Raw genomic sequence first — 25,436 nt, 5'->3', positions numbered from 1 at the left:
AATTGCATTTTATGTAGTAGACATTCATAACTTCATAATACATTTATCTTATTGAGAGAAACTTTTTTTAATGGTTTGTCATTAATAACTATATTATTAACAGGTGACATTAATTTGATATTTTATTTTTTGCTGCATTATTTTGGGACTTTATATTCCACACATGTATTGTACATATTAGGCAGTGTATTGTCTATTAAAGCAGAGTGTACAGTCATGGCCAAAATTTTTGAGAATAACACAAATATTATTGCTCACAAAGTCTGCTGCTTAAGCTTTTATGATGGCAATTTGCATATACTCCAGAATGTCATGTAGAGCGATCAGATTCAATTAATTTCAAAGTCCCTCTTTGCCATGACAATGACCTTTATCCCAAAAACAACATTCCCAGTGCATTTCAGCCCTGCCATAAAAGGACCGGCTGGCATCAGGTCATTGATTCTTTCGTTAACACAGGTGAGAGTGTTGATGAGGACAAGACTGGAAATCACTCTGTCATGCTGATTAAGTTAGAATAACAGACTGGAAGCTTGAAATAATTGTTCTTCCTCTGTTAACCATGGTTACCTGCAAGGGAACACATGCAGTCATCATTGCTTTGTACAAAAAGGGCTTCACAGACAAAGATATTGCTGCTAGTAAGATTGCACCTAAATCAACCATTTATCGGATCATCAAGAACTTTAAGGAGAGAGATTCAATAGTTGTGAAGTAGTTATAGATGAACAGAGCCACAAGAACACCAGGGGAGAAGCCTCCTGGATTACAAACACAAAGAGGACAAAAGCAGGGTGCCCCTAATGGTCACTTAAAATCCCCACATGAACATCTTGGAGAAAATTGCTGCTGATCTTCAGCCCATATTTCAGAAAGACAATAGACTGAAGGAAATATTCCCAGATTTACCTCTCCTTTCACACAAACAACCTCCGAACTTAAGAGTCTTAATACTGATTTTTTTTTTAAAAAAAAATACAGGGAGAGATAAGTCTGGGAACTCAAGCTGATAAGAACATTCCAGTTGGTTACTCAAGGACTCAACCAAACACCTGAATTTATGACCCACTACATGGACACACTTCACACCCCACAGCAAAGTGACTCCAGGGGGTAAATGTATCAAGCTGAGAGTTTTCCGGCGGGTTTGAAAAGTGGAGATGTTGCCTATAGCAACCAATCAGATTCTAGCTGTCATTTTGTAGAATGTAGTAAACAAATGATAGCTAGAATCTGATTGGTTTTTTAAACCTGCCGGAAAACTCTCAGCTTGATACATTTACCCCCAGATATCTGAACTCTTAGGACTTTCACTCTTCCATCCATAACAAAAACCTTCGTTTTATTCGTTTAGCTTATCTTTATAATGTATCCCCCCCCCCCCCCCCTCCCCAAATTGCTTGATGTAACATCTCTTAAATGCTGTGCCTTTTCTCAGTCATTCATTTGTAAACATGCCTGATGAAGGGGCCGCTGTGCTCTGAAAGCTAGCAAGTGTAAACATTTCTTTTAGTTAGCCAATAAAGGTGTCACTCCTATAGTACTTTTATCTTTTTTGACACAAAAGAATTCAACATCACATAGATTCTTCTGGTTGACTGCAATAAAATTTATTTTATTTTGTTACACAACCTTGCTAGAGAAAATGCATTATTTCTGAGGTATATATCTGATACAATAAGCCTTTGTTTAGAAAGCCTTTTGTATATCTTGGTGTAAGGAAATGCCTTGTTTGGGGTTTGCAACTTTTCTTGTGGAATTTTTTTCTTTGGAAGAAATGTGTTTTCTGCAACTGTTGGAAGAAAGCACCCATGCTAATCTCATGTTGATTAGACCTTTTGATGTGAGTGTCCAGTACCACTTAAGGGAAAGGAAGGGGTAACTAGACTTGCTGTCAGATGTCCACTGTGTCCAAATGAAGATGCAGGAAATCACAGCAAGGTTTTAGGATATCACAGATGAGCGTAAATATTGTTAGCTTTGCATTGCATGTAAATCCATGTTTGGGAAAACAAATTGCATCCTGATTCTAAAAATAGTCTGTGAGGCTGTGTCCAGAACTGTATAAAAAAGTAAACTGACATGTATCATTCTGATGTTCCATCTGACCTGACCACTAATACCAGTCGAAAGATCCTTGTCAGGAGACCTGAGCGAAATAAAACATCACTCTTTGCTTCAAGTCCCTGCTTAACAACTTTTTGAATATTGCTGTAATGCTGTGACCTACAGATTAGACCCAAAATCTAATCCGTTTCCGGGTGTCTGAGGTTTGGACCCAGCTCTCCAGTACAACCGCTCTGCCGCTACCCAGCAGCTCTGGCCAGTGTGATAGGCCAGGGAGGATCCATTCACAGCACCCTGAACCATAGTAAGCGGTCAGGAGTAAAAGCCCAAGTGTACCAGCACGGGAGTACACTAGCAGCGACGGTTACCCAGAAGGAACGTGGTTCTGGATGCCATAAAGGAGTCCAGTGCTGGCATCAGGCCCCTCTTATTGCGGCAGGAGGGACGTATTCGGAATAATGAAAGGGGACGGTGACAAAGTAAGCCCAGCCGGTTCCCAGCAACAACAGACAGGGTAGCATAGGTGGTCCATCCTGTCACAACTACCATAAGTCCTGTGTCGTGCCAACAGTAAAGCATCCTGAGACCATTCATGTGTGGGGTTGGTTCTCAGCCAAGGGAGTGGGCTCACTCACAATTTTGTTTAAGAGCACAGCCATGAATAAAGTATGGTACCAAAACATCCTCCAAGTGCAACCTCTCCCAACCATCCAAGAATAGTTTGGTGATGAACAATGCCTTTTCCAGCATGATGGAGCACAGTGTCATAAAGCAAAAGTGACAACTAAGTGGCTCAGGGATCAAAGTATTGAAATTTTGGGTCCATGGCCAGGAAACTCCCCAGACCTGAATCCCATTGAGTATTTGTGGTCAATCCTCAAGAGGTGAGTGGACAAACAAAAACACACAAATTCTGACAAACTCCAAGCATTGATTATGCAAGAATGGGCGGCCATCAGTCAATATGTTGCTCAGAAGTTCATTGACAACATGCCAGTGCGAATTGCAGTGGTCTTCAAAAAGAAGGGTCAACACTGCAAATATTGACTCTTTGCATAAACTTAATGTAATTGTCAGTAAAAGCCTTTGACACTTATGAAATGCTTGTAATTTTACTTCAGTATACCATAGCAACATCTGACAAAAAGGTCTAAAAACACAGAAGCAGCAAACTTTGTGAGACTAATACTTGTGTCATTCTCAATTTTTTAACCATGACTGTACCTTGACCCGTATTCATCAGCGGGCATATATTTGCATCGGCATGGAATACGGATGTGCCTATGCCTGATTTTATGTGCGTTTCTAAAAAATGTATGCCTTAATGAAACAGGCCCTAAATGCGCGCCCCCCTTTTTTTGTTTTGTGTTGGAAAGGGAATTTGAAAATTGTCAACATGCTCTTTCTATTCTTTAGTAAAGGCTATGAGAGACAGTAGGCTGTGGTTTTGCACTATTGCACCTAGATAGTCTGCTCTCTGGAAACTCTTTTACGAACTAGAAGCGCATCTAAGATTGCAGGGAGGAATGCAATCTAGAAAATATACATGTTGCATCAAAAGTCCAACCTACCACTTAAAAAAAAAAACAACAACAAAAAAAATAAATACATTTTTTTATTCTAAAGTACTGCTCAGTTTTAGCCTCATTAGATAAAATTAGACATAAATGAGGAGGGCATTTATTACACATGGCACTTTTATTTGTTTGCCTGCCCAATGAAAAAAGAAAATCAAAAGCTTTAAAGTGCGCCTAGAAATATTCTTTTCAGCCAAAATGTTTCACTGAAAGTATAATAAGATATGATACCTCTAAGCTGATCCTTTTCATCATCATTTATTTATAAAGTGCCTCTAATTCCACAGCACTGGATATAAGATATTTGTCCCTGCCCCATTGGAGCTTCCGGTTTAAATTCCCTAACACACACACACACACACACTTATCAGATTACTATGTTTTTAGAGCGTGGGAGGAAACCCACACAAACATGGGGAGAACATACCAATGCCACACATATAAGGCTTTGGTCGGGAATCTCATGACCCAAGCGCTGTGAGGCAGAGGCACTAACCACTAAGCCATCCAATTGTGTAATGTAAATGACTGTACACCCTTCCGCACAGCAAGCAATGGCCTTACTAGCAGCAATCTGTGTTTCTTGATGGCCTTCCACAAACCTATTTAATTGTCCATTTTTTTTATCTCGGTGTTCCCCATGGTTCATGTCTTAAGCTGGGTATTTCGACCAACTTTTTATGCCAAGCGATTTTACATGCGATCGATGGTCCAATCGCTCGGTCCATGGGCTGCATACACACTAGCCTTGTTTAGGACGATAAAGGGAAGAGCGGATGTCCCTTTAGCGACTTTTTACAGCCATGTTGTCGTGGCTGTAATTTCGTACTCACTGTTGTGGATCGGTCGGAAGTTTATACACACTACACAACGGAAACGAGATTGGAACGAAAATATTAAACGTACGACCAACCAAATGAGGCGACAATCGTCCATTTGGGCAGACTTTCGACCATCGTGTCTTTGCACACACTGACCTGACTTTTGAACGAGCGGTCGTATGTCGGCTGATTTAGCCGATTATTGAATGAAAACTGTGTAGTGTGTACCCAGCTTTAGACCACATCTGTCATCTCTATCTCATGGAGAACTCATCAGCTGCTTTGGTCTCAAATGTCATCTATATACAGATGATAAGCCGATATATTTGTTGGCACCTAATTTTACACCTGAAATCTAGTCTAAAAAATTTAATTTCTTCCGGATAGCACTCCCAAGGCTCAAACCTTTCTGACCTTGTATTACTGCCAAAACTTGGCTTGTGTCAAAGAGGTTTTATTTTGGATGAAGCCAATTTATTAACATGAACATATATACATTGTTTTATCTTATTTTAGTGTATCATTTTTATATTTGATGTGGTTTTATTATGTATTATGGATCCTTGCGTGTGAGCTGATGAGAGGGATATGAACAGGAATGAAGGAGTTAATTCAAAGAACAGATGTTTCTAATTGGAGATGGTGAACAAAGAGTTGCAAGAATTTCTCCAAAATCTCCATTAAATCCAGGGGAGCCAAAAGGATCAAGATACGCCTATATACCTTCTCAGCCAATTGTAATATGACATTTGTAAATTGTAGTACAACCTACTTTTGCTGGTACTAGAAGTAATTGACTGGTGTGGGAGACCAGAGTTTTCAGAGACTGAAAATGAGAGTGATATTATCACAGCGCAAGCTTTTCTTTTGTAAATAAACAATGATATAATTTTATTCTTAAAGTTTCTTTTGCTGAAGAAATTAAATTATTACTTTAACACTTGGTATCCCTTCGTCAGTGCAACTTTCAGACATCCTGCAACCAAAACACATTATTAGGTGGCATGTTCAACTACTCTCTTTGCTTATAATCAGACTAAAACCTGCTGCTTTACGCAGTGATGTCATCAAGATCCAAATGCTCCTGTGTTACTCTACAGCCATGACAATTATTCACATTCAATTCATCTTCCATCGTGCCCCCAAAACAACTCTGATCCGTCGAGGTGTGGACTCCACAAGACCTCTGAAAGAGGACTTGAGGAGCAGATCCTTTCAAGTTCTGTATGCGAGCTCGGGCCTCCGTGGTTTGGACTTGTTTTTCCAGAACAACCCACAGATGCGGATTGAGATCTGGGGAATTTGGAGGCCAAGTTAACACCATGAACTCTTTCATGTTCCTCATACCATTCCTGAACAATTCTTGCATTGTGGCAGATCACATTATCCTGCTGAAAGAGGCCAGTGCCATCAGGGAATGCCATTGTCATGAAGGGGTGTACTTGATCTGCAACAATGTCTAGGAAGGTTGTACATGTCAAAATACCATCCATATGAATGCCAGGAACTAAGGTTTCCCAGCAGAACATTGCCCAGAGCATCACACTGCCTCCGCTGGGTGCCTTTTTCCTATAGTGCATCCCTGGGCCATCTCTTCTCTAGGTAAGCGGCGTGCACACACACCCAGTCGTTCACATGTTGTGAATGAGAAAGCTATTCATCAGACCAGACCACTTCTATTGCTCCGAGTTCTGGCACTAACATGCTCATTGTAGACTCTTGTCCTTCTTTGGAACACTTTTATTAGGTACTAACTAGTGCATACTGGGATCACCCCACACAATCTGCTGTTTTGGAGATGGTCTGACCAGTTGTCTAACCATCACAATTTGGCCCTTATCAAATTAGTTTAGATCATTATGTTTGCTCATTTTTCCTGCTTTCAACACATCAACTTCAAGAAGTGACTGTTGGCTTGCTGCCTAATGTATTCTTGTGACTAGATCACTGATAAATAACTTATGTATAATTTGAAATGCACTTATTGTGTTACATTGGGATGTGTTTTGTATGAAAGTGTCATTGTTTGGGTTTGTAACTTTGCTAGAGGAAGTCTGTTTGCTGATAGCAGGAAATGCTAAGTAAGTCTTTATGTGAAGTGACAAACACCTGTTTAGCCTGTGTACCCAGCAAGGGGCCTCTGCCTGGCTGTCTGGCGTGGCTGCATTTCAGATAATGCAAGCATCAAGTTTTAGCACATAACAAATTAGTGTAAATATTGTTAGCTTTGCAATGCATGTAAATCCATGTTTGGGAAATATATATTGTATCCTGATACTAATAATAACTCAGACCTCAGGGGGCTGGCATAACCTGTGAGGCTGTGTCCAAACTGTATAAAAAGGAAGACCTTGTACACTGAAATGCATCACCATTCTTGTTCCATTTGACCTGATCACTGGTACCTTCAATCAGTGTGACTGCAAAAAAACATCACTTGCTTCAAAGACCTACTTGAAAACATCTTCCATCCTGAAAATCCTGTGACCTAGAGATGAGACTCCAAATGTAATCCGTTTCCAGCTGTCTGAGGTTTGGACCCAGCTTCCCAGCACCACCGCTCTGCCCGCTACCCAGCAGCTCTGGCCAATGTGATAGGCCAGGGGGGATCCATCCACAGCAATCCTGATCCGTAGGAAGAGGTCAGTGGTACCAGCGAGGGGGGTACCCTAGCAGTGAGAGTTACCCAGAAGGAACCTGGTACTGGATGCCCATAAGGAGTCCAGTGGTGGCAGCATTTGTAAGCCCCTCCTACTGCAGTTAGATTAGAGGGTGCATTTGGGATAGCGAAAGGGAACGGTGGCAAAGTAAGCTGTCGGTTCCCAGCAACAATAGACAGGGTGGCATAGGCGGTCCATTCTGTCGCAATTCTCTTGACAGGTGCCATTGTAACCATAATCCATCTTTTTCACTTCACTTGTCAATGGTTTCAATGTGGCTGATCAGTGTATGTGTGGGTGATTATGTTTATGTATAATATAACAATACACTGGTTTGTGTATTATTTAGCTACTAAAGTTTAGTTGTTGTTTTTTTGTAGTCTACAATTGACAAGCTTTCTTTTTTTTTTTTCTTTTTTCCCCCCTTACAGGGTGGACACAGACAACAGTGGTGTTATATCTGATGTAGAACTCCAGCAAGCTTTATCCAATGGTAAGAAATGTATGCATAAAAATGCATAAGGCTTAGAAATATAATCTTATATTTGTTTTGTTTTTTTAGTTTAGCTTTTATGTGTGTATTGCCACTAACGATAGAAACAACTATTTTCGTAAAGCTCTCAAAGGCGTAAAGTAATACTAGAATAGAAAATTTAATTTGTTGCCAAACCAAATGAGTTGTGATACCATCATCGCTATTTATATATCGCCACCAATTCTGCAGTGCTTTACAAAGAACTCACTCACATCAGTCCCTGCTTCATTGGAGCTTACAGTCTAAATTTCCTAACACACACACACACACACACACACACACACACACACACACACACACACACACACACACACACACACACACACACACACACTAAGGTCAATGTAATAGCAGCCAATTGTGATATCACACAACTCTCTAGTATAAGACACACAAGATTGTTTGTTTTATTGAAATACAGAAGTTGTTAAACTCTACATTTAATTTTTCAGCAACAGATCTTTTTTTTTTTTTTTTTTTTTTTTCTTTGTTCAATTTGTTCACAACAAGTAAAATGGTCTAGTGTTTGAAATGTAAAACGACTGACAACATATGTTTTCATAAAGTACTGAGAGGTACATTGTGTTGTTCTTCTTACTTTATAACTATATAACTTTAATATTTGTCTGTGCTGCTTAGCAACCTGTGATTAGTGTTCTGTTAGTTCAGAAAACAAGACTGTGCCCATTCTTACACAGTAGATCCCATGTCTAAGAGAAAACAAGTTTGAAGAGTGTCTGTTTTATTTTCCAAGTAAGATGGGAGTTGCATTTCCTGTATTGCACAGACACCTTAGTATTTGGTAGGTTGCAGAGAGAAACCTTCCAGATCATAGTAATGGTGGTGTGTAGTTTAGTGTTCACGTGTAAAAATGCTGTGTGATAGCAAATATTTAATTCCCAAATGGTCAGTGTAAAAAACATCACAAAATATGACTTAATGTGATGGTGGGTCACTTGAACATTAATTTCATAAGTTAAGACTTTAATCATAGTCCCAAATTCCACCATAAACTGATCACATGAAGTACATCATGAAACTGTCTACAGATACAAGTGACGCCTGCCTCCTTGAGCTTCTCCTTGCAGTGATAGGAGACCATGCACAGCCATGCCCCCTTGACATCTGGGCAGTGTGCCAGCGGAAGTAAATCTGTAGCCGAACTCTGGGATATATCCTTAACATGAGCTCCCTATTTATTGAGAGAGATAAGATGTCTGGAAATTGATGTCTTGAGTCAATATGAGAGATTAATCTGCTTTTTATTTTTTAGAGGCAATCCTTAAATGCAGTTAAAGCAATCCCCTAGTACAGTGTTGGCTAACTTGTGTCACTCCAGATGTTGTGAAACTACAAATCCCAGCATGCATTGCCAATATATATCAGCTTATTGCTGGAAGGGTTTGCTGGGACTTGTAGTTTCACTTGAGTGTCACAGGTTATCCAACACCGTCCTAGTAATATCCCTCAGTAAGGCTGGGTACACAATACAGAAAATTTTTCCCGATGCGATATAGTTAATGATTTTACCATCCACTGAAATCCCGATCAGCATGCTGATTCATGTGTATACACTATACATGTTTTACAAGATTTACCTTCAGATCTGTGCTCTTCATCTGTCATAACCATCGGCTGAGAAGATCCTGACTCTGTAAACTCTGTGGAGATCTGCCTACACTTCTGGTTGAGAGTGCATATGCACTTCATCATTTGCTCGACATCATTCTATTGTTTATGGAGCTTTTTAGTCCATTTATAAAATTAAATCAAACGATACGATGTGCTTTGGAACCATAAAATATAATAGTTGGAGCATACACACTAATGCGATATTGGACCGAACAGGTGAAAAACCTGTAGTGTGTACCCAGCCTAAGGGGCGTATTCAATTGTCGGTGGAAACGCCGAAAATCCCGCGGTCTGCGCACGATTACCGTAATAAGTTATAAAAAAAACAGTTAATACGGTAATTTACTCGCTGGATTTCCGCTCGCAGCTCCCTGAGCCGCGAGCTGAAATCCAGCTACAAGTTACCGTATTAACTGTAGTTGGTTTTCCGCGCCGCGGTCAAACAACAATTGAATATGCCCCTAAGAGTGCATGATCACATTTATACTTCATACCTCACAATGTCTCATATTTTAGTTTTGTTTTTTGTTTATAATTCACTTATGTTAAATATCGTAACGTTTGCGTATATTTCCTGTTGTGGCAAAATAAATTCACCGGAAGTGGCCAAAAAAGTGTTTTTGGTTTTTTAATTAAAATTGCAAGACGGTGAGCTAAGCAGATGAGTGTTTTTTTTTTTTTCTATAAACTCTTCCAAGCAATCCTGTTTGGTTTTTGCCCGGACATCAGTCCACCTTTCCAAACGGCAAACATCTGCACTTGAAAATAATATTGCTTTTTTTTTTTTGGGTGTTATTTCACATGGACTCGAATGAAACCCATAAAATGTGTATGAACTATATAAGTAGCCCAACAAGGCATATAAAAAAATAGACAACCTACCACATTAATAACTGTACCCCTGATTTCATTGAAACCATGTTGGGGGAGATCTGGATTTTATAACCTCCCATCAATGAACTTCTTAATGCTTTCTGTAGTGTAGGGTGTAATTATCTGGTGATCACCATACAATTACCACTAATGGGTTATATCATTTGAAAGAAGAGTCTCCACTCTTTCAAACATGTGTCTTTAGGTGCCAGGATGGTGAGATCTAGGCCATACAAACCCCCTTCCCCATCCTGGGCTCTTTAATGTTTTCTGTAGTGTAGGGTTCTGTTGTCTGGTGATCATATGGGGGTCACCAAATAATAACTAATAAATGACTATGTCATTTGAAAGAGATATGTGCCTTTCTTCCCCTTCAGCCAGTTCCAACCCATCAAGTAGCACCATCCATCCAGAGCAGCAGCACCAAATGGTAATGATCTGTAGTAAGCTTTCTTTCCATAATTCAGTATTAACATACTGTGTCATTGTAAATAATATACATCAAACTGTTTGTTTAAGGAGATAAATTAAAAGTAATGAACAGGCCTAGATAGTTCTCATTTTCATTATTTTAACAAATAGTCCAAAGTGACTCCTTTAGCAGATGATCCCATCATGGTCCCAAAATAAAACTTTGGGGATTTATCAACAGTATGAACAATTTTTAGAGGTTTTTTAAAAAATATTGAATTTTTTAGAAAATCAAAATTGATGATTTTGAAAATTTTACATTTTTAATTCTTAATGAATCATAATGCTGTTATATATCATATGAAGGTCCATAAAAAGAGGTTTAAAATGAGACCTTGCCCAACTCTCTAGCTCAATCAGGTGAACTGCAAATGCAATTTATAGAAACGTTAAAAGCAAGTTTTTCATTAAAAAATTGCAGCTTTAAAGGCATATAACTTCAAAAGCAGTGCACACATCAGCCTAAGATTTGGGAGATTTCTTTACACCCATGGCAGCATTTATTATACCAAATTTAATTGAAATTAGAGAATGTAAGGTAGAATTAATTTTCTAAAATTGTGTTGATTTCATGTGGAATGACCCATAAGTGAGGACTAGCCGTCTGGGTTAAACAGAAGTATTCGCATGGATAATGTTATCAAATCTCTCCTATGTAGTCAAACAGGTCATTGTTATACCAGTATCCCTTGATTAGACTCTTAGGCACTCTCTCCACTGGAAGCAAACGGTCCCAAATCACCATGGGGAGAGCCCTCAGGGTTATGCCTTTTTGCTGACTGACCTATCATGACCTGGCTACCGCCTCTAGTCCACTGACCATTCGCTCCACCTCTCTGGGAATAATGAAGGGCATATAGTGTGTTTTGACTATATGGATTGTGTTCGTGGATTGCAGACTATGAACTGCGCTTCCATTGCGTGTATGTTGTACCTGTAAAGAATTGCCTCTGTCCGGTGGTTGTATATCCGCCTGTCTGTATTGCCATCTACAGCATAAACCTCGTTTTTGGTTGCAACAAACTACCTCGGGGATTTCCAAGATCACACTAGGATGTGTGGTCCACATATCTAGATATTAGACAGTGTTCTCCCCAGCACCTATTTCCTGGGTATGCCACCCAACTCTTGGGGCCCAACAGTGTCCTAATAAAATAGAATAAACCATTGTTTCTCCTGTTTATAACAGGCAGTATGTGAGCACTACAGCCAGTAGTGTGTGTGTTAGACCACTGACCACCAGTCTGACCAGTCCTGGGAGGTGTGGGTAATATCCTCCATTTTTCAATATTTTTGCAAAGTATTACAATGGCCCATACCCAGATACTTCTTAATGCCACCCAACTGGCAAAATTTTCTGGAGAGAACACTGTTTGATGAACTTGTATATAATTATTTTTATAGTCTAATTTATTGTTCATTATGTCTCTGATGAAAATGTGCTAGAATGCCTGATATTCATAAAGTCTGCTGAAAGCCTTACAGTGCTAGCTACCACTTTTATTTTTTGTTAGATATGTATTTGTTACAAATGTTTTAAATGGGTAGAACACCCTGATACTCCAGTTCAAATATCACTTTTGACACACTAGGCTTGTAGATATACTTTGAATCGCATTGTCGAATGTACTCCTAACGCTCTGTTAAAGAGAGAAAAAAGTACAAAGGGGGTTCTGCCCTTAAACTAGTATTCTATTTAGGCGTACACGTGCACAGGCCCAACTCGGATCAGCGTTTTTTTCCCTCTCAATGATTCTGTACAACACCAACTCAATCCATATTTCATATTAATGGATGATAATTATTTTTATTAAGTTTATTATCTGTTTATTTTAATATGAAGTATGGAGATACATATGAATGTGGCAACTTAGATGATTAAAAGGATAGCAGTCCATTATTAATCAACAAATTAAATTTTCTGAATTCAGTTTTTTGTTCTGGCTCTGAATTAATCAGAATTAATATCCATTCGAAATGGGAAAAAATTAACAAATGCATGTTTGGAGATAATACATGGAACGTTAGTGTTTTAGCGGCTAGTGGTGCTCTTGTTGTTTTTATCTGAAAACAAAATTAAAGATTTAAAAACCTAAAAATAAAATATATATCTATTTTCCCATTATTCAGTCTCCAATGTGAGAATGTCCCAGATATAACCTGCTCCCTTTTATCATTATCTCAACCATTGTCTCGTTGCCACACATGTCAGTTTTGTGTCATGTTGCTATTTTTGTTGTTTGAGTGACAGGGGGTGTAATAGAGCCTTTATTGAATGTAAATAAATTTTTCAAGATTTAATATAAGAGTTAATGACCTTTTCTTTGGTAAAAGGCAGTGGAAGAGGATACGCTAACTGAATTGATGGACCATCTTTGTTGTAAGAAATCTCACTAATGTCTACTTTCTTGTTGCAGGTACATGGACACCTTTCAATCCTGTGACTGTTAGAGCTATAATCTGTAAGTTCACATAAACACATGCCGATTGTCTCTCTTATTTGTAGTATAGGCGTCCCAGCAACGAGGAGAAACAGACTGATCACAATGGTATGAAATACTTGCAAGGGTCAACATTAACATTCATGATATGATCAGGTTTTTCAAGCTGTCCCAGGAGTCTGAACTCATTCTTAACTGAAGACCTAAGCATAAAGACAGTTCAATTATTTCCTCAGTTATAATGTTCAGGCGGACAGTGCTCTTTGCTGTTTTTTTTAATTAACTCTTATGGAAATTGCTTATTTCTTCAGAACATTTGTTAGGCATTACTTTTTATAAGGAAAGTAATATCATGGAAGTCACTGGGGATATGAAAATTGATAATTGTGGCAATTGTCAATGGAGCAAGGAAAATTATTTCCATACTCTTTATTTAAAAAAATAAAAAAAAAAAGTGCTTTTTGTTTTATTCCTAGAAAATTACCGCTAGTCCCTTCTCATTGTCGCACTGTTTTTCATTTGAAAATTGCCTTTAGAGATTTTCTTTCATGTTTGTAACTGCTCATAAAGCTTTTGGTGTCTTTGAAGGTGTTTTTTTTTTTTTTCTTTTTTTAGCTTGCACAGAAGTGTAAAAATAATTTGTGAAATATATCAAGAGTGATAGCTGAAGTGTACCATCACTTTATAAATTGGCCATTGGATTTGTGCCCACCTTTAAGAATAGCTGTAATATGCTAACATATACTGTTATGTTGTCTATCATGTTGTCATAATTACAAAATGCGAAGCAAAATATTATATTCATCTGTAAAGAGAATGAAGATCAAAAGATTGATGGGATAAATTCTTGCAGGATTCAAGACCAGGTGAAAAATGTCAAGAAATTGTTAATGGAAATAAATTGGGGAATAACATGTACATCCCTTTTGTATGAAGCAGCACTTGCTTTACTCATTCATTTATTCTTGTTACATAACCTTTAAAGATTTAATTGAATTTGAGTTAACGATTTACATAGCTAATTTTTTTTGTTACTGTACTGCTTGAAATATTGAATCATTTATTATATATCAGCGCTGTGTATTGTATGTTAATGTCCATTTGTCCTATGTTTCAGCCATGTTTGACCGGGATTGCAAAGGCGGTGTCAACTTCACTGAGTTCGCTGGGGTATGGAAGTATATCACTGATTGGCAGAATATATTTCAGGCCTATGACAGAGACCGCTCTGGACTGATTGACAAGAACGAGTTAAAGCAAGCATTATCTAATTTCGGTACTTTTTTTTGTTTTCTATTTACATATAAGCTTTTATTTTCTTCTTTACTTTTTTTTACTTTAAATGCATAAAAACTGATTTCAAATATTGAAATGCAGGTGTGATTTCAATGTGGTTTTCTTGTGATTTTTATGTGTTTCATAAAATTGGTGTCCTAGTGAATGGATGACTGACGAATCAAAAACGTGTGGGCTGTTCATGTGATATTTACCCATTGTGCAAACTTTCCGCAGTTACCTGGCAAAAATAATTTCCCTTAGAACAACTAGTACCTTTTGTAGGAGCACTCTATACAAACACTACTATAGTTACATTGTTGTTGATTATTGACACTGGTCCTTCAAGTTTTTTGCACTTTCTAAATTATTTTTGTGTTGAGCTCATGGAAGGCACAACTAATCCCCCAATGAGACAGTTGTTAAATTAAGCTCACAGAGAGAATATATTTTTTGACCCCTTAAAAGCAATTTAAACAGTACCCTGGATCAAATGGCTCTCTAGACATAGTTATAACTGCATATATCTTTTTTTCCCCTCATGAAATGCTTTAGTGCAATTGACTAGTTCTCCAAGGCTATTTTTCTTGTCCATTTTCTTCTCCACTCATCCATATGACCACAATTTCAAAGAGGGTAGTGACAGAACAACATGTAGCCTTAAGATCATCAGAATGTTCAGAGCAGATAAGAATATTTTAGTAATTCAGTGAGCTGACCTTGCCGGAGGCAACATTTGTAAGTGTCATAATATGACAGAATGGGGACAAGTGGAAACACGTGGACTAAGACGTGGTATGGGGATCAAAATGTTAAAATATATAAAGCAATTTAAGCTGCTCAGATGTGGTTTGATTTTGGTCACTAATTTTAAGCGATGTTTGGTCAGTTTTGAATTTGGTCAGTGTATGGGGTAATAATCGTACCTAATAAAAATCTGATCCAATTGGATCGGATTTGATCAAGTGTGTTGCAAAATAGAGTTTATTCATTGTGTTTCAGATTGCATGCAATATATTACAGTTTAACTTTTATCTGTAGCCATGTAGTACTTTTGTTCAGCGTATCAGCTGACTACCAGATCTGTGCTGCTAGGCCATACTTGGGAACAGGGAAAGCCCTCTCTATCCAAAAAAAGATGTTCTGAATTCAACAGATGCATTTTGAAAAAGTGGAAACTTGTTTGGTCCAGCTGAGGTTCCAAATTTAGTGTGGCCCTTGGCAGCGAAAGGGTTCAGTATGAGTACATTTTACTGACTAGCCATTGAAACCAAAAAGTAAAACGTCATAGGTTAATTAGTTCTGATGGTGCAGGGACTGATGTGAATGATATTTTCTGTCCAGCACTGCGGAATATAATCACGGCTATATAAATAAACAATATCTCCAGATTAAAAGCCTAAAGAGAAGTGATACGTGTAAGAAGAAGAAATATGCAAAATATACAGCAAATTCTAATGCGGCTGAGCAGGCTGTGTCACAAAGGTGTCTTCAATTTCAGTTTTTGTTTTGCCATGCTGTGGAATGCCATTTTACGCTGTTTGTAAATTTACATTTCACAGAATGAGTAGAGCTAGCACGACCATTCATTTTGTTCTGTGATGTGGCTGTAGTTGGACTGAGGGAACCTAAAGCCCATATTCTGCTGGCAAAGTTTGTGATTTTGCAGACAAATGGAAAACTGAATATTTTGCAAAAAAGTTTTGAAGATGATACTAATATCTAGTGGAGAGATTATGATGTTGCAGACCTATTAGTTTTCCAAAAGCTTAACAGCTGCGCATGGTAGGGCAGAGCTTCTGTCAATTCACGTGGTAGCTTTGTAGCAGACAATATTATTGTTATTTAGTTGTGTTCACTGGTGTAATGTCTGCTTCTAGGCCGTTTGGAATCACCCAAATACACTACGCAAACGGGCCAGAGTTTATTTAATTAGTCTTGTTTTAAGGGTGTGGTTTTGGATATTTTTGTGTAATGAGTTCTTATAAGCAACCCGCAATTTGTGCCCTCCTAATCAATGTTCACTCTTGGACATGAAGATATTTAAGTATTGTGCCTTTGTCAAATATGCTGCACCCTCTCTCCCTTCACCACTATCGCAACCAACATCACATTACTCCAATAATGAGATGTACAGGTATGGCAAAAGTTTTTAATGTGGCTGCTATTACCATCATCCATCATCTATCATCGATCATCCATCATCCTTCATCTTATATGGCACCACAGTCATCAATAATAAACAAAAATAATACAAATACATAAGAGACGAGGGAAACAATAGAATCAATAAAAATCAATACAAGGGATTATAGAGAAAGCAACTACATAAGACACAACTAGAACAAAGAGGAAGAGGGGATAGGAGTTAGAGAGGGCCAAACTGGTTAATATTAAGAGGATTAGGGTAGGAAACGGAGACTAGTTAGGTAGAGCGGATGGGGCATGAGGAGGGAATTGTCGTAGGATTGGGCTGGGTACGCAAGTATGAAGAGGTCAGGGTTTTTTTGTTTTGTTTTTGTTTTTGTTGTTTTTAAGGAGTGTTTGAAAGGTTTGATCCTGATTATCAAGGGCGGAAGGGGGGAGTGAGCTGTGAGAGTGTGTGTGTGTGTTAAACAGTTGTAGACTAGCTATTCAAGAAGTTTGGAAAGGAATAGGATTAGGGATATGGGGTGGTGGCTGGTGAGAGACGCAGGGTCAAGAGATGGTTTCTTGAAAATGGGAGTAATGAGCATGTGTTTGAAGGCAGAAGGGAAGATGCCTGCAGAGAGAGAGATAGTGGCTTGAATAGGTGAGCTAGGTGATTGAAAGTTTTTGACAAGAGAGGCGGGACGGAGCAGGGTTGAGTGAACATGTTGGATGTATGTATGTATGTACATACATACATACATACATACATACATACATACATACATACATACATACATACATACATACATACACTCTTTTTACAGCCTGTCTTATGTATCCTGGAATAGCAGGAAGCATGATGTGACTCTGAAAGATTGTATTACATGGGTAAAGATCTCCGTTACTCAAATAAATAAATATATATATATATATATATATATATATGTATACATATATCAATGGAGTTCATGAGCACAATGAAATGTATACTGCAAATATATCTAGGACTATATAATATATTATTTTTGCGCAAGGTTTACTTCAAGTATGCAAATGCTTTTACAGAATTTTGTTCAGGGGGTAGGGTAAGTTGACTGCAGTTGTTGCCTGTGAATAATGTGTAGCAGATATCCAAATACAGCTTCTATCAACCTTTTATTTGAATACTTTTGAAGTTGTAGAAAATGTTACCAAATTGAGAAATGATTATTGTGGTAATTTCCACACCTTTTTTCCCCATTTATTTTAAATTTTTTGCTTCTATGTTCCTGAGCAGGGTATCGCCTGACGGACTCATTTTATGAAATCCTCATTCGAAAATTCGACAGACAGAGAAAAGGACAAGTTGCCTTTGATGATTTTATTCAGTGCTGCACAGTGCTGCAGGTGAGATGTCTTGGTAACTGGAGGTTGATCTGTTGTACTCGCAAAGCTTTTGTACATTTCATGTTGGGAGGTCTACACAGTAGTGTAATATTATCTAACTCAATTTCCAAGAAAACTGGAGATCATTGTTATTGGTGGGATACCTGTATAGAGGGGTAAATTGTTTAATTTTATTATAAAATTGTTGCAGTGTATCATATCTTAGTCAGTAATTTTAGTTTCTTTTTTGAGAGTGAATAGGAATAGATATAGGTTTACTAAAATGTATTGCATGAAGGAGAGGCTTTCTTTGCCGTTGTATAATGATGGCTGTAGACCAGGTTGTCCAAACAAACAATGCTTTTTATTTGAATAATGTTAACAAGTATTAACATTTGAAGGAAATCTCGCATACATAGGCAGTGTGGTCTCACAGTGGTTACCATTGCTACCTGACAGAGCTAGGACCATCGGTTCTCTTCTGACCAGGCCACTATCTGTGTCTATCTATGTTTTCTCAGTGTACACATGAGTTTCATCCAGGAGCTCTAGTCTCCTCCCAAAGTCCAAAACATACTGATGGTTAACTGGCTTCAAATGAAATTAACCCTAATTTCTGTCTTAGAGAACGAAGACTGTAAGCTCCCTGGGCTAGAAACAGATGTGAATAATAAAACATACTCTTTAAAGAGCTGGGTAATATGTTTATATTCTAAACATCTTATCTATCTATCTATCGCACCCTGATTATTTATATGGCGCATACAACTGAGAACCATTATATGCAGAATAATATCTAAGGGTTTACTTAACCCAGGATCGCCACATAACATTTATAGATTATAAAAAGTCTGTGCCAAACACCATATGCTTACATTAAACTCTTTTCATCAAGCGTTTCTCCCTAATACTTAAATGGCCATCTGTTATTACTATTCATCAGCTCTATCAAATCAGAATGGTGTATTAATGTGCATAGAACAGTGATGAGCCACATGGTACAGCCCTCTTCAAAAGGGACATACATTTAACTTATTACTGATATTAAAGGTAAACAATACATTTAATCAAAGAAAGAGACACCTATCTGTATTAACATATATGCAGACATTTTATACACGTCTTACAAGCTACAACAAACATATCTGACCATAAAGCAGGTGCTTTGGGCCACAGGTGAAGGCTCGGAGCGTTGTCTGTTGCCCATCACTAGCATAGATCTTTTTTTATGTTTAGGTTTTAGTCAGACCGGATGCCCTGGGTAGGTACATAATCATTTTAGGTTCTCTGTGTGGTGCACAATATTGTATTGTACAGTCATACAAATGGGTGTATTTTAATAATGATGCTTATGAGTCTTCATCGTATTTGTAGCGACATTTGATTGCTTAATTTCATGTGATGACGTAAGTACTATAGTGAACTTCGTAGATCCCACCTGTGGTCCGATTGACAGAAAAAAAATAGAAAGACACTTTAACAAGCTTGGTCTGAATATGGGTTTGTGCACACATGAAGAGAATTAATTTCTGGTTGTTTGAGGATGCTTATTTTATGCACATCTCCGCAAGCACTATTGTTCTATCGACACAATTTTAACAAATATTTATTTTTTATCTATGTATAAATGACAGCTAGAATCTGATTGGTTGCTATAGGCAACATCTCCACTTTTCCAAACAGTTTTCCGCAGTTTAGTAAATATACCCCTGACTTACTGTTAACTAACCTGATATCCAGTCAGAGTTGGCAACATTCTTTTCACTGGGTTGTCTTGACTTTAAAAGAAAAATAAATAAAATTGGATAAGGCCTACAGCCACATATCACATATTACAAATAGGTTAAGAATATTTTGGTGTCCAATATTTTAAAAGAAGGCAGATATCGCTATATTGTACATCATTTGTTTGTTAATGGTAAGGGACATCAATAATCATCCAATTTCTGAACTCCATATGAACGTAAAGACCCAGAAGCCAGGACAATTTAGATTCCATTTAACCCTTACCATTGGAAGAGTCTGTTAAATGGGAGGATTCTTCCAAGGTAGTTTCTGTTCCTCCCATTGCCAGTCTATCTAGAACTACTGCTATACCAGTGCAGGGAGCAGCCTCGACTGAACATAATTGAGAAAGTTCAGATTTTTTTAGGTTGGGCATCTTTGGATATGGTTTCTGTCATCTCATAATTGTGGGTAGATGTTTCTTGTGGCTACAGTCGGTCGGTGGATGAAGAGTCTAAACATACACTGGAGTCTTTACCGTTTGACAGTATCGCTCTTTTTGGTTCAGAACTGGAGCAGATCATTCAAGTAGATATAGAAGTTAAGAGCTCCAGTCGCCACTACTAGAACGAGACCAAGGTTTTTGTCATTTAGTTCCTTTGGTAGGTCAAGAGCCGTTCCTGCCAGAGAACAGTTGCTTCCACTTGGGAAAGCTTTCACAGCAGCAAGGAGGTCCGCTGATGTGGCGCTGCCAGGCCGAGGAAGAGGGGAAAAAGTCTCTGGATGACCAGTCACGGTATTGTGGTAGGGACCCCACTTCTGAAGTTTTAAGATCAATGGCTGGCCTCAACTACAGAAGCCTGGATTTCAGGGGTAGTGACAAGTTTTGACACTTCCCGGTTTAGTGTTTCCTGCTTGTACGTTTAAGGGTTCTGAATTTTCTTTCAGCGCAAGTTGGCATTAATAAGATGTGCATAGATTCCTACAAGAGGTTCTACATGTTCCGCCCCCCTTTGTACATCCTGTAGAGCCTTGCGTTCTTAGTTTAGTGCTCTGGTCTCTTACTAGAGAGCCTTTTGCGCCTTTGATCTCCGTTATGTTACTTAGCAAGTAAAAACACCACCTTCAATCTCTTCAGCTCATTGGGTGTCTCAATTGGGGGTGTTGTGCTGTAACCCCCCTTTTCTGTTTTTTCATTCTGACGACAGCGCTTCGCACAAAACCCTTTTTTTGTGCCGAAGGTGGTTTCATGTTTTCATTTGAACCAGGAGATTCTTTTCAACATTTTGTCCTCTGTCTCCAACTTCTGATGCGTATTTGCAACTTCTGGATGTAGCCTGTACTGCTTCAGTGTGTAAGGCTAATGATCTTTTCATTCTGTATGAATCGCACAAGAATGCTTAGATGCCAGCCAACTAATCTATTGCTTGTTGGACATCCACTTTTCATTTGGCTTACGTTGAGGTGGCTGGACCGGTGCCGGTTGGCTTGGAGGCTCATTTGACCAGGGCAATTGGTGCTTCAGCCAAACAGTTGTGCCGTCTGTCCATACCTTTCCAAATTTTACAAGTTGCAGGGCTTTTCATCTCTGGATGCTAGCTTTGGGTTCAAGGTTTTATGCGCAGGTATTTTAGAGAGGATGTAGTGGAGAAGTTGACAGACAAAATGTTGACATAAATAAACAGATGTAAACAGATTAAAGCCATGTGGGGGGAAAAAAATAGAATAAAACACAGCATGCCCCCCAGCGTGAGTTGTATACGTGTCATTGGGTTAAGTACAAAATGTTGACATGTTCATTACGTCAACTGTTAAAATGTCCTTTATGTTGACAATGTCAACATCTACTTTATAACTTGTTGACATTCACAATGTCAACATTTTAACCCTGTCGACCTAATGAACATTTTGTACCCAACCCAATGACGGCTATACAGCACAATCCCAATTTTGCATTGCATATTATGTCAAATTTTGATTGGTGGCACAAACTTTGCCTTATGTGCTGCTTATATTGGCACATAAACATCAATTACCTGTTTTGAACTTGAGGCATTATGTAAGTTATGCCACTATAGAAGGAGTGTGATATCAGTATGTTTTGAATGCATCAAAACTGGATGTTAAATTATCCTTTTATGACCAAATGGTATATGGAGATTTGGGAGTAACACTATCTTTAGCACTCAGTAAGCATTGCTGCATAACTATCAAAATGCAGTAGCCCAGGTGGACGTCTATAAAGAGTAATTTTCTACACAGGATTTATCCGTAATCTACCAACGGCAAAAAAATAGCAGTGACACATTCTATAGATATTACGCTATGTATTGAAGCAGGCACATTTCTGTCGGACATGTAGCACTGTCAACTCTTGCTGGTTGCAGGTATCTTCCATGATTATTTGGAAACTGGGAATTACCTTATTATGCTACAAGCCCTGTGAGACAAACTGCAGCAATATCAATATATGCTAGGGAAAGTTGAAGTCGCCCACTTTATCAGTCTGTAAAAGCCAACATCCATTTTATAATGGTCTGTGACAAATCTTTCAGCATTACTTTCTACCTTGAGGGGAACATTTTTTTTTTAAAACTCTTTTTTTATTTGCTACAAGAGGAAACCGCATGGAAAAGAGCAAACAACAAGTAAAAATCAACTGTTTTAAGACAACAAGATGTCTCCTCCTATTTTAATTTTTTATAGTAGAAGGAAGGGGAGGGAAAGAGCAGGAAACAAAGTGGGATAAGGAGGGGGGGGGGGATTGGGAAAGACAGGCACGTATATCGCCACACCTGTTACAAAGGAGATTCTAGGCAACATATCTAGAGATTAACGACCTATGAGATAAATAACAAAATAAAAAGTAGACGGCAAGACATATGGATCTCTTACCCATGGCGCACGACGACCAACCTGGAGGATCCGGAGACGGCCCAGAGTCTATGTACCATTAGAGGACGAGAGAGCCCGGCTTTCCTGGAGATACCACGGGGCCCAAACCTTGTCAAAGTTGTATGATTTATCGTGAAGGTAGCATGTAATACTCTCCATGCTTGCGATATGCCAGATGTAGTTCCGTAAGGCCTGCATAGAGGGAGGGTTAGGATCTTTCCAATGTTTAGCTATTAGGGATTTGGCAGCTGCCAGTATGTGGGATATCAGCTTGTTGGAAGGGGCGCTCTCATCGGGGATAGGGCGAGAGAGAAGGAATGACCAGGGATCCTTAGTGATCTGTTGTTCAGATATGGAGTTAATAAGTGCCAGGACCATGTTCCAATAGGGGATTATACGGGGGCAGGTCCACCATATATGCAGCATCGTGCCTCTCTGACCACACTCCCGCCAACAGCTCGGAGTAGCAGTGGGAAACATTCTAGACAACTTATCTGGAGTATAGTACCACCTATAGTACAGCTTATATGCAGTTTCTTTAATAAGTGTGGATATTGAGCTCTTGGCAATCCCCTCTCTGACCTCCTCCCAACAAGACTCATCCGGAGGGGGTCCCAGATCTCTCTCCCATTCCCGTTCATGGCGTCCTGGAGTGTCAAAGGATATCTCTATTAGCCAGTTATAAATCCTCGACACCATCCCTTTGGTGAGTGGGGAATGCAAACGAGGGTAACATTTTAATATATAGTGTTTTGAACAAGGACGTACAAAGTAGATTTTTGACATTGCAGATTTCCCTCCCACCCCAACTAATTAATTTTGTATTCTTTCATTACAGAGACTGACCGATGTTTTCCGACGCTTTGACACAGACCAAGATGGCTGGATACATGTATCATATGAACAATATCTTTCCATGGTCTTTAATGTTGTATGATGCCAAAAGGAAAATTGACCCAGACAAATACAGAGACTGAGTTGCCAAATCTAAACTTTCTTAACATACTGGAATATGGCACCACCAAGGTGCTATGTTCCAACTGCTTCTACTTTTTTCATATAGACCACCTTAAACAAGTCCTATGTATATGAGGAAGACTTTTTTTTTTTTTTTTTTTAAGAACTGTTAACAATAATAACTTAGCTATATTTTTGTTCATAGACAGACTAATAGATTTCAATTTATGTTAAAGTGATGACATGAGCATAAATATTCTGCTCCTATGTATTTAGCACAATCTTGATTTGATTTTCTTAACTACATTGTGTCATTGCTCCAATTTACCAGTTTTCGCCAAACTGCATGTAAGGATCTAAATCTGTAATGAACATTGTTTGGCTGCATGATTTTAGTTTATAAGCTTAACTGGACAATATAAAGGCCAAATAAGAGCACTCACACAAATATATAGATTAAATTAGGGCTGTCACATTAAGTATAGTACATAAATAATATCTGAGCAATAAAAGCTGTCAGATAAAATACAAGCTACTGAGGCATGAGTATTTTATAAATTATTCACAAATTTGTATGCAACAGTTTTCTATACATTCGCTACATTTACTGTATGAGAAATGTCAGTTTCTATTTATACTGAAACACTACTTATACTACTTCATATATGAAATTTTTTTGAACATTAGTTTACAAAGTAATTGGTAAATAACCCTCATTGTCCCTTGTGAGAATTTCTGGACATAGAAAGTTAGACAGGAAAGTGGCTGTTATGGCATGTTGGGGGTATGTAAATGTTGCTCTGAAATCCCTTTTGCTGCTGGGAAAGTAGAAGCTACAGTCCGCCTATTGCTATGTGCAGGGCGCACAATCAAAGGCCATTCTGGATCTATCACTGTGCAATCAGAATTACAAATTTCACTCACTGGGCAGGACTCCAACTCTTAAGGAATTTTGCTAATTGAATCATAGGTGGATATGAGAACTGAATGATGTCCTGCTTAACACATGATAAGCACATCCCATAGACTCTTTTTAAGACTTGCAAGTACCTGCCTTTACCTTTCTTCACTGTGTATAGCCCACAGCTGTAAGAAACTAAATATACTGTATTTGTGTCCATAGGAAAATATTTAAAATTGTGCATGAAATTGGTCTTTTTACTTTTTTATGTTGGTTGAAAGCAATTTACTATGTAGTGGCGATAAAATATATATAAGCCAGCACTGGTGCCCCTAACTCCCAACAAAGGATGAGAATTGTAACCCTTTTGTGAGGACCATACTGTATAACTCGCAACCTATGGAAAGTCTAAATATAACTTTTTGTTTGCATGCAAACCATGCAAACATCTGCCAATGTATAATATCTACTGCAGGAAAGCACGTATTGTATAATATGTAACAGCATTATACAACTACTGAACAAAAGCACAAAAATAGGTTTGATGTGGTTTTCTGGATTGTTATTTAATTGTTTTCCATATTTACCAGTAGTAAAATTGGTCCTGCATGTGCAACATGTGGTCAACCTGGTAGCATTCCCTGTACAAAATTTGCTACAGATTAAGATATAGTGAAACGCCGTATCATAAACTATAATTGGGTGAACAATGGACCTATACGTGCTTATACTTCATAAATTATTCCCACTTTGTAATGGTCATCATTAGCACCAGCTTTTGTTCTATTACACACATTGGCTCCCTACTAGGTAGAATCTAAATGGTTGATGGTATCTAAGGTTGTGCTTGAAATAATTTTCAAAGCATATACTTTAATGTGTGTGTGTGTGATATTTTGTCATCTTTGTTCCTTCATTAAAAGCATTCTATGCATAGCAGAACTACATAAATTCAGGACTAAAACTGCACACATGGGGCATCATATTTTATGTATCTAATTGTGTTTTTTTATTTTTTTCACATAGTCTTATCAAACTGTGATGTTCTAAAGCCAAATATCACGTTTTATGCAAAGATAAAAAAATTCTTAATAAAGAAACTGGAATGATA

The 25,436-nt window shown here is 38.2% G+C and overlaps 1 protein-coding gene across 1 annotated transcript in view; it reads left to right on the top strand.

Annotated features, from left to right (window-relative positions):
- The window catches only part of PDCD6 (programmed cell death 6), a 35,566-nt gene extending 10,130 nt beyond the window's left edge, over positions 1-25,436 (top strand). Inside the window, exons 2-6 of the mRNA XM_075212848.1 lie at positions 7,557-7,618; positions 13,054-13,098; positions 14,195-14,353; positions 17,759-17,868; positions 23,306-25,436. Of these exons, the coding sequence (XP_075068949.1) occupies positions 7,557-7,618; positions 13,054-13,098; positions 14,195-14,353; positions 17,759-17,868; positions 23,306-23,404 (475 nt within the window). The 3' untranslated portion in view covers positions 23,405-25,436. The remainder of the gene's footprint in view (positions 1-7,556; positions 7,619-13,053; positions 13,099-14,194; positions 14,354-17,758; positions 17,869-23,305) is intronic.

This window comes from Mixophyes fleayi, chromosome 5 (genome assembly GCF_038048845.1).
Source record: "Mixophyes fleayi isolate aMixFle1 chromosome 5, aMixFle1.hap1, whole genome shotgun sequence".
Taxonomy (NCBI): Eukaryota; Metazoa; Chordata; class Amphibia; order Anura; family Limnodynastidae; genus Mixophyes; species Mixophyes fleayi.
This window is presented reverse-complemented; position numbering and strand designations above follow the sequence as displayed.